Here is a 10,577-nt window from a genome sequence, read left to right as displayed (position 1 = left end):
ATTGATCAGTGCAGCTTTTAATCCTCATTTACTGAATATTGTGTTTGATATTCCAATAAAAACCTTAAACCTTGGCAGTAAAATAGCAGAAATCCTGCATCTCAATGAAAGGCAAGTTTATTCATAGATCAAGAAATATTCAATGTCGACAGGCTGTTGAGTTTCAGCTGCATCGTCTCTTATTCAGATAGATATTATTTGAATGTTTGCTTTTAATAATCAAGATTTAATTCCAGCATCTAAAACTGAACCTTCAGTGACACCTAAAGATGCCATGCTGGGTTTTTGTAATTTATCCAATGCATTCACAGTACTGAACCAATGCAACAATAAGAACAAGAGGCCGTTTATCAGACATATATTAAGAATTTTTATCAATTATTGTGAAATGTTAAGGCATACATACAAATGTTTCCTTTACAAAAGTTCACAGCAACATTATAGTGGGTCAACCAGCTGAAGCAACAGTCCTTTTGTATTTGTCATCGGTTATAACTTAATTGTTGGGTACATCTTTGGCACCAGAAAACAGAACAAATACACAAATACAAATGAAAAAAACAACTTTAAAATATATTAACTTCTCTCACTTCAAATAACCATTTATGTAAACACATTCCAAAAGAACTGAAGGGCACTAACTCAAACTGACACGTTGCACTGACCCGCAAATGCACAGTGATGAAGTTATGAGGAGAATACCATGTCAATGTGGACTTCAAGCAAAGATGGATGTGGCGTTTGTTCCTCTGAGATCAAAATCTTCAGATCCATACTAACATGTTTAAAAACTGGACGATAAGCCATTGGCTTGTTTTCAAATCCACTGATGCTGACATTTCTGCGGTATTCCCCTGTAGAGTTTAACACATGTGAATTGTGGGACATTCCAGTTGACTACAAAACCTGATCCTGGAAAATAGGAGTCTACACTCAGCAGTGTTAGAAATAAATAGAAGATTCTATGTTAAGGATACAGTCCACTCAGAAATGTCCGATACTTGAGCAAGGGAAAATACATAGCTGAATATAACACGGTGACATGATGGGGTCGACAAATAGAGGAGCAAATGCGGGCCAATTATAGGTGACCATTTCTACGCTTGTGGTAGAACCAGCTACCAAGGCTGAGAAGAAATAACTAGCCCCAGAAAAGGAATCATGTGGAGAATGCATACCATTTTAACAAGGGGTGAGGGGTCAGACTTTAGATGGCCTTTTTCTTTAACAGGAGCACTCCCTCAGTGAGGAATGTGAGAAGATCAGCTCCCGCATGTCGGCGAAGAGGAGCAAAATGCTGGGCACTCGCCATCTGAGGCCCCCCAAAATTAACCCGGGCTCTGGAAAATTAGACGGCCGTGGAACACTGTCAATCCTCGCAGGCTTTTTTAAGAGAGAAATGAGCGTGCTACACATTCAAAGGAAGTTTCCAAATCCTCTGCTGAGCATCCGCCTCACATGTATTTTTAAAGAGAGGAGCAACTGTTGACTTAGGCCGGAGTTGTTCTCTTTAACAGAATAATCCTCACACATGGCAGGAAAGCATGGATGATGCTTGCACTGAGTTGCTTAATAAATATTCCCACAGTAATAGTCATGCTACTGGAAACCAAGTGTAGACCGGCTATGCATGTGATGCAGAAGTGAGTCATTCGTAAATAAATTAAAATGTGGAGCAGAGCAAGACAAGTGATCCATGTTCTTCTCACCTCTCAAAAAAGAAATATCACATTATGAGCAGCATTTACAAAAAATAAATACATGACAAAAGAAATAATAACATGCACCACATATGTACGTACATCAGCAACCGAGTTCCTGTCACAATGCTGTCCAGGTACTGAGAACAATTCTTAATCACGAGGCAAATGTCAGAGTTTGTGAATTTTCGCAGAAGCAGTAGAAGGAAAAGCTCAGCTCTCCTCCCCAGACCGTCTTAACACCTCGGCCAAATGTGTCTGTTGTTGTCGGCTGTCCCCAGTTTTGTTATTTGAGCTTTACTGTACACTCAAATGAGGATCTCAACCAGCTCTGCATCTGAGCAGTTGACAATTTTGAATGTCTTGAGGGGTTCCTTCAGCTCCTCCGGGGCGTCTGCAGTGATGGTAAAATTAGAAGATTAGAATAAGAAATTTGGAACCTTCAAACAAATCTAAGTCTTATTCTGTCTCTTTGTATCAACACTGTCCTGAATGAGGGTCTAGTTACATCTGAAATAATGGAATAAAGATCAAATGAGCTACTTATACTTAAACAGAACACTAATAATTGGGTGTAGAGTGCTTAAAATAACAATAAACCCACCAGTGGTAGCTGCCGAGATCACATCAGACGTCTTTAGCTCCTGTGGGACCTCGTCACACTGGGTGCTGGAGTCTCTGCTCGGGCCCTTGGGCACCGCGCAGGGTCGGGGGTGCAGCACGGCAGCACCTGTCAGGTCATCCGAGAGGCTCTTTCCTACAACGCAGACAAAGAGAGGAGGCCGTTTATCTACCCGCTTACATCCACATTTACACTCTACTGAACATCTGCCCCGCCGAGATATTCCCATGACTATTCTGGATCGGGCTATTCTGGAGTGAGCGATGATATGCATTCCGCTTTAAAAACACGTTGCCTATTTGAGGGAAACCAAAGGGGTTGTCTCCTGCTCCCTACGCTTTTTTAGGAAGTGTACATTCTGTTTGGTGACCCAGACCAGGCTGCCAGTTGTCGCTTGATAGCATATGTGATTAAAGATTCAAAGTTCCTCAGCGTAGCATGAAGAGTGAGGGCAAAGCTCACCTTTAGTCTCCGTGCTGCTGCTCACGGTGTTGATGGAGGGGACGGACCTCGCCAGCCGTAGCCCTTGTCTCTCCAGCTTGCCCTGCTCCGATTTGGAGCGCTGCTGGAGGACTTTAATCACAGCGTCCTTCTCCAGGAGCTGAGCATGAAGCGTCCGGATCCTAAACAGAGGACATACACGATGAGTTCTCAAACCCCTCAGCAGTAATGCATGAACTTGTTTTGAAGGCCTTGAGCAATGATGTGTACCTGTTCTCCATTTCCTGATTCCTATGATTTGACAAAGGCAGATCTTCATTAAAGCTGTTGTTGGGTGAATGTCGGGGGGAGTGCTTGATGATGGTTGTATCTCTGGAAGCGAAACAGAGCACTGTTAATATTTGTGACCCCAAAACACCACTTAAAATTCATAACTAACCAAGTGTTGTCTTTTACTGCAGATTTCGTCTTACCTCTGTGTAGCAGCAGTGGCAGCTGCATCCATGGCAAACTGCCTCATGGTGCTCTCCTCCAGGTACTTCTGCTCCCACTTGGTGATGTCCGCCTCCAGGGCCAGGATACGCTCCTCTTTCTCCCTCAGCTGCTGCTGCTGCGACGTGGACGAGCTCAATTCTGAAGCTGTGGGGTCAGCTGCCCGCCTCTGAGACTGACACACAACACATGGTAAATTGGTTAACATCAGGTTTCCAATAAATAAAACACCTTAAAGTTATGCATTTTGGTAAAAATGCTTATACACTCTCCTGTCAAGAGCTACGTGAGAAGACAGTCCTGTCAATCTCCTCTAATTGTCAGCGAGACAACAATTGGGCACATTCTTTAACCTCCAGACAAAAAGAGTAAACACTTGTGCATGTAATGACTGCTTCTTCTCACCTGTTGTGCCCTGAGGCTCTTCAGTTCGTGCTCAAGCCGAGTGCGGAGCCGCAGCTCCAGCACTTCCCTCTTCTCACATGCTGCCTGCAGCTGACCCAGCGCGCTCTGCAGCCGCTCCACTTTCTCTACGTAGGCCCTCTTCCTCTGCAGTTCTTCCTCCAGCTGCCAGTTGCGGGCCTGTGCTGAGGCCAGACTCTGCTCCAGCAGCTCTCGTCTCCGCTGGCCCTCCTCTCCAGAGATGTGCAAGAGCTGAACCTGCCTCTCCAGACGTTCACACTCTCGCTGCTGCTCCTCTTCTGAAACACAGAAAGAAAGAAAAATATGGGTCAGTGGCGGTAAGGGTAACGGCAGGAGTTCAAGGTGTTAGGGGTCTGAGCACAAAGGAATGCTAAAGAGTGCTGTGCTGTAGATCAGGACAATTCAGTGGCCCTCGATGGGGTCAGCTATGTAGCACTCAGTCAGGGTCTTACACTTTGAATGGAATGTGACCCAACAAGAGACATTAGCATGCTGCTATAAAGACATGTGGTTCAACAACAGACCAAGTGGCAGCCTATTGTATCAAGTGAAAATGAATTACAGAGGCCTCAGTAAATTGAATCATCATCAAAACAAAATGTTTCCCAAGTTCCAACTAAAAAGTAACTCACATTTAAACAATAACTGTGACAAAGTAAAGCCAGTTAATCTGTTGTACTACTTTAAAAGGAGATTGATTACACAACATGAGTGCATGCCTGTGGAGGGAATGTGGACTTCCTCTTATCCACTTACGCACACAGGCATAGCTTTGTACTGGGAAAAGCTCTGGAATGCTTCTAAGGACGTGAAGTAAACAAGCAGCTCAAAATATGATTCAAGTGGGACCTTCTCGAGAAAAACTACACATCCAACTATCGTGCTTGACATGCCGTGCCAAGATAACTGTTTTCAGGAAACACAGACACACAATATTTCAGATCTGATGCGTCACATGTCTGTTTAAAAGTCTTACAGCAGGGTAATGTGTAACAGACGGTATGGCCGATTATGCAACTAAAGCATAGTGAAAACATTGAGTTGGGTTCATTCTACAGAACAACAAAAAAAGAGTAGAGAAATATTCACAACTGGCCAAAACATGATTAAAAGGTGAACGTGACGAAATGCCCAAACAAGGAGAGTAGGGTACTCAGAGGTCATGTTGAGTTGGGCCAGGATGCCCCGAAGTCCGATTGGTTCATCCTCTAGAGGGGAAGTCAGCAACGATGCTTAAGTGGGCGGAGGGAGGTGGAGGTGGGGGCATTCCTAATGCCGGAAGAGCCTGAAATACCCCAAAAATTTCTGGAATCCAGGCCACATTTAAGGTGCCTATGGAAAATAGCTTATGTGTAAGTGCTAAGAGAAAGTTTAAATCCACACTACTATCTGTTTGTTACGGATACACCCACCGTCCAGTTTTAGAGCTGCTAAAACGGAGAAGTTTGGAAACACTGCTGACCCCATTTTGGTTTGAAAACTCCAGACTGCCTTTTAGTCTTGACGGGCAGAAACAGAGATTGTTTGGAAACTATGACGTAGACACTCATATTCTAATTGGGTCTTTTTCCGTCACAACGTAACTTTCAATGATTCTTCAGGACCCTATCATGTAGAACACATCATGGATAATCAATTACAGTCATTGTTGACCCTGCTCTCTTTGCTAACAGCTATTGTGCAGTTAAATTCTGCATTTTACAATAATACAACTATTTACATGCCCAAGGGACGAGCTATTAATCGAGCTATCGAATCAACAATTTACAATTACCAACCAAATGGTTCCTGTTTACACCGGCATGCGCATCCCCAGTGTACGCGAGTGTGTCAACTTGATCCGTGTTTTCAGGCTGCTAGTAGGGACGCAGATTAAAACTGATACGGAACCAAAAAGCTTGTGTGGACAGAGATCATTTTAGTTTGAAAACAAAGTCCTCGCTACAGAGATAGAACCATCACGCTGTGACACACATCAGTAAAAGAGGAAATGGATCCCTGTACCTTGATGGGTTTATGGTTCAACAGGGCACAGTGATTTGTCAGATCAGATAAAAAAACAAGTTGACCCTTCCTTCTCTCCTCTGCTCTCTACTAAAACAACTAATACAGACACAAACTCACTTTGCTCCAGGAGTTTGACAAAGACATGCTGCTTCTGGTCCACAAACTCAGCCTCCTTAGCTGCTCGCTGTTTGGTGGCTGTGTCCAGTTGTTCTGCACCGAGGAGAACGGAACAAAACATGACGGTTACACACAGAGCTACATTTGTAAGCAGGACCATTTTAGCTCAGCAGATAAATGGAAACATACCTCTCAAGTCTCTGTTGAAGTCGTGCATCCTCTTGATCTCAGCCTCGAGTTTATTCCTCATGGTTTTTTCCAGAGTTTCCCGCTTGGCAGAACCTTTCATTAGAGTCTCATAAGCTTCAGATATCCTCTGAATCTCCAACTCCAACTGAGAAGAAATATGAGAAGAACGTCAACCAATGGGAGAGGCATCCCCGTTCATTCACTCATAGACTTGATAGTGGTTTCTGCTGCAGCTGTTAATATCAATGAGTCAATCTCTAAACTCTCCACCCCCTTTCCCTTTTTTACAGCCTAGAGGCAAATGGCTTTATCATTATGCACAACTGAAAAGTGGGATTCGACATTCCTGAGTGAGCACGTGTTGGGTCCAGGTGCCAAGGCATCTCTCTGCTTTTATTGCATGTTTTGAAAGACAAAGAAGATTTGTCGTAGACCATCCTCAGGCTGTAGTGAGAAAACTCTCAACATCAAAACCAGCCTAGAAATTATAAAAAATCATCCAACAAAAAAACCTGGCATGTTGCTGAGTCTTCTCTACGAAGTGAACCAATCACTGGCATCTTTGTCATGTGCATATGTCAGTCGTCTTGCAACGCTGACATGTACTGGCAAGAAAACTGATTTTACAGTTTCCAACAGTCTCCCTTTATCGCACCTCCACCGTCTTCTCTCACCTTCTGCAGCCTGACGGCCTTCTCAGCATAGACCTCCAGCTCCTTCCTGAGTCGCACATTCTCCCTTATCAACGCGTCGGACTGAGCTGAGTTGTTGCTTGAGGCTGCAGGGATGCTGCTGTGAGCCACCTGGGACTGAGCGGACACATACCTGCTGAGAATAGACACAAGTAACTCATTACAACACTGCTGAGAAAAGATAGCGTCTGACAAAATAGATCATATTTTATTTCCATATTGAAAGCAAAATCATGATGCCTACCTGGGGTCTGCGTAGAAGGGGGGAGGAGGGTCTCTGTAGAACTGTCCATGCTCCTGCGAGTGACTGAGCATATATCCAGGAAGACTGGCACAGAAAGGGTAGTCCGGAGGTGGCCCACGCTGGTCTACACACTGTTGGACCCCATGCCGGGCAGGTGCAATAGCATTTGTAGCATTATTGCTGTACAGCTGTGGGTAGCTGTTTGAAAAGCTCAGACCCAGATTGGCTCTCGGTGCATTCCTCTCCAGAGAGAGCTGCATGAGCCTCTCACTGAGGGAGCGAGCATGCTCCCTCTTCAGATCCCACTGTCCCTCACTGCGACTGCCCATAATGTCCATACAGGAGCTTTCCTGCTCTGCCTGCACCTTCTGAGAGATCAGGTACTGGGAGTGGGCCTTAGCCTCCTCATACGTGGGCAGCTCCTCACCATGGAGCTGGTACAGATGGCACACAGGGCTCTCAGAGTGCAGACAGTCGCCCTGGTGCTCCTGGCCTTGAGGCTCCTGCCGTGTTGACATCTGGATGTACTGGGTCTCCTCTTGGCTAAGGCTCTCTAGTGAGGAGCGGGGACTGCCGGTGCCCCCTCCGCTGCTGCCTCCGCGCAGGGCCTGCTGCTGGATGGCCAGCAGTGTGCGGGTGTCTGTCAGGTTCCCGTAGCGGAGCTGCTCCTGGATGAGACGGTGCAGGACCGTTCCAGAGGAGTCTTCAGCAGTTCTCATCTCAATCAACAGGAAGAAAAACGAAAAACTGACCGCCTGGAGCTGGAGGGTTTGGTGCTTCACAAATCACAAATCTGAAAGGGAAATAATGATCTTGATCAGACTTTCATAATATATACACATCTTCCATTTTGCCTATAATCTAACCAAACATCATTCATTTCTACTAATCATGATCATATTCCTGTTGTGAACCACATGCAGAAGCCAACACTATCAACATTCTCATTCTTCTCAACTAAAACGTACAGGCTCCTCTACTGCTGGAAATGCCCCTGTGAGTGATGCCAGTGCAGATCCAGTTTTATTTTTAACACAATGTAAAGAATAACTTCCAAGCCGTACAAACAGACTGATTTCTCAAAAATCAAACGGGCTGTTTAACAGTAAGACATGGACCCAACATATCCTCATACAGGACACATACAAAAATAGAGAAGAAAATAGAAAGAAAAAAAACAGTTATCCCTGTGGGCTGCTAATGAATAAATTATGAAATACATGAATATCAATACATATACACTTTTTATATTCATATATATAAATATATACACTTTTTATACACACACAAGAAAAGATAACCTTATATTCTCATGTATTAGTCCAACAATGGGGAACTTTGCATTGTTGCGACAAAAAGTAGTACTAATATAATACTTACTAAACATACAATATAAATGCAAGGAGAATTAAAATAAAAGTTGAATAGAAATACTATCCAATATGAACAGAGTGTATACACTGAGCAGTAGTTTTCATTTAATTTCAGATAACTGCGGAGATCAGGATATTAAGGTTACGGTTGTTTACTCAAATAAAAAGTCAATATGAGATAATTCAATTTACAACTAAACTCAGCGAGCAATCCAACAGACGAGTACCGCGTCATGCACAGAACGAGACGTCTGGTCCTCAGGCTCTCGAACACCCTCCGGCCCCGGAGCGAGCAGCGGCAGAAACACACACACAAACAAAGAAGCATAAAAAAAACTCACCGATCGAGAGTCTCATCACACAGGGATCGCTTCACATGTGCTGTATTATCTCCCCGTGTTTTTGCGCTCGATTCTACAATGTCCGCGGGTTTCCCACGCGTCTCTGCTCCATGTACGTGTGTGTGCGAGAGCAGCGGCAGACTGAGCCGAGCGGCGAGCTGCGCTAATAAATAACTGAGGGCCGATTGTTCGCTGCGGCTGGAATGACTGGAATGTAAAGGCTGCAAGTCCCTGTGGATCAAAAGCAGAGCACAGGGGAGGAGGAGGAGGAGGACGCAGGAGAAGGAGGAGGAGGCAGGAGCAACAGAGACATTTGGATTCAGAGCAGCAGCAGCACCATCTCAGCTGGCTGCCTGTGTCATGTAAAAGAGATGCTTGTCTTTTGTTGTCATGCAGTTTTTTTTTTGGGGGGGGGGGGGGGGGGTCCAGGCTCCTCTAAATCAAATGGAGAAGTCCTCACAGTTTTAGGAGAAACACAGGAATGTTATTGTGAGACTGCAAGATCATAAAGTTCCGTAAAACACTTCAACCATTGTCATAGGAAATGTATCGAAGCGTTGCAGGAATCATATTTCGAAGTATAAGAGGTTTCTCCGTCAAATAAAGAAGAGAGAAGCCAAGTGAATCAAGAGATTGAAGCCAGAGGCTTTTATAAAATGTCGAGAGATTAAAAAAGTACATTGCCCAAATAGCAGTTTCAGTCCACCTTCACACAGTGTGATCAAATGGTTGTAATTGATCATCACTCCTCATTAATAACAAGGAGGTTCTTTGTGCATAAAATGCCAGAGGCATTGAAAAACATGTTTGTCTGAGATATCCAAAAGCAATTATTTGCGTTTTCCAGTCATCAAACCTAAACCCAAAGGTATTCAGTTTTCAGTGAAATGAAACAGAGACAAGCAACAAATTCTACCATTGTTTCCCTGATACACACCTTCAATAATAAAAGGTTTAGTTCATTTTCTGGTGTTCAACTCATTGGACAATCATCAATGTTTTGCCAGCTCTCCCTTGCAAAAGGGTCCTAACCTTGTTCAATTAAGACAAAGAATTACACTTTAGTGTACAACACATTGGATTTTATAAGTTTAACATGATGGAAATTTTTCACGAAGCAGGTGACAGATCCCCGTCCAGCTACCACACTGAGGCAGTCATAAATAACAGTGCTGTCATATAATAGTGGATTAATCATTATTTCTTGAGCATCCTTTTGTTTGCATGTGCCTGGTAAATATTTAAGCTGTGGCCCGTGCCAGTTAATTGCAGAGTGTGTGTCTGTGTGTGTGGACACAGAGGGAGGGGGGCGGGTGCGAGGCACGATGCCTGCCAGCTGTCCGTGGACTGAAATCCCCTTCCCCTCCTTTAATAAGAGCTCTGAGAGACGTATTGTTCTCCCCAAAAAGCAGACATGATGGGGGCAGCCCTGCCATCTGCTGTTCTCCCCTCCACCAGCACAAGCTATATGCTTTTTTTTCCCACAGACACACACACATGCATGTAGATGAAGATCAGCTGGCAGTGGGGGTTGGACTGCAGTATAGGATAGTAATGTTATTGACATGCAGCCTTCTTTGCATAAAAGGGATCATCCTTATGTGTTGGTGGTGGGGGCTGAACAAGTCTCCACTTGTCAGCGCAGTCAGTCAGTTTAGCCCAACTGCAGGTTACTTTATCTCAAACACTCACAGGCCGACGTGCACCTGCTCATTTGCATGGCAGTTCAACAGTCCAACCGTAACTGAAGAATGTGGATTGCTTCAACGACTGATAAGACTCAACGGATTCCGAAGCGAGAGGTTTATAACATCCCATGTTGTGTTGTCGCACCATTGTACAAGGATATTATACTTTAATATATTAGAAGTGCTAAGTGCATTGTTTCATTTTCTTGCCAAATGTTAGATGGGATGATCGGACTGGGAGATATGGC

General features: G+C 44.3%; 1 protein-coding gene across 2 annotated transcripts; it reads right to left on the bottom strand.

The window, feature by feature from the left end:
* Positions 1-346: 346 nt before the first annotated feature.
* amotl2a (angiomotin like 2a) lies at positions 347-8,846 on the bottom strand. 2 transcript variants are annotated; one of them, XM_053431222.1, is made up of 11 exons: positions 8,642-8,846; positions 6,928-7,720; positions 6,666-6,819; positions 5,992-6,136; positions 5,803-5,895; positions 3,661-3,956; positions 3,237-3,430; positions 3,034-3,135; positions 2,785-2,945; positions 2,305-2,457; positions 347-2,094 (listed from the first exon to the last, which is right to left on the bottom strand). In XM_053431222.1, the coding sequence occupies exons 2-11, from the start codon at positions 7,644-7,646 to the stop codon at positions 2,009-2,011; spliced, it is 2,103 nt and encodes a 700-aa protein (XP_053287197.1). In that variant the 5' UTR covers positions 7,647-7,720; positions 8,642-8,846; the 3' UTR covers positions 347-2,008. The 2 variants fall into 2 exon arrangements, with proteins under 2 accessions (XP_053287197.1, XP_053287198.1); XM_053431223.1 differs by having other exon boundaries at positions 6,666-6,816.
* Positions 8,847-10,577: the final 1,731 nt, after the last annotated feature.

The sequence above is a fragment of the Pleuronectes platessa genome, chromosome 9, assembly GCF_947347685.1.
Source record: "Pleuronectes platessa chromosome 9, fPlePla1.1, whole genome shotgun sequence".
In the NCBI taxonomy this organism is placed as follows: domain Eukaryota; kingdom Metazoa; phylum Chordata; class Actinopteri; order Pleuronectiformes; family Pleuronectidae; genus Pleuronectes; species Pleuronectes platessa.
Note: the sequence above shows the minus strand (reverse complement) of the source record. Positions and strands in the feature narration are given on the sequence as shown.

Coding starts and splice junctions, on each gene's coding strand:
- amotl2a (XM_053431222.1), bottom strand. CDS start 7,646: ATGAGAACTGCTGAAGACTCCTCTGGAACGGTCCTGCACCGTCTCATC. Junction 3,957..5,802: donor TGTCAAACTCCTGGAGCAAA/GTGAGTTTGTGT, acceptor TCTGTGTTTCAG/AAGAGGAGCAGCAGCGAGAG. Junction 3,136..3,236: donor GCCACTGCTGCTACACAGAG/GTAAGACGAAAT, acceptor TTTCGCTTCCAG/AGATACAACCATCATCAAGC.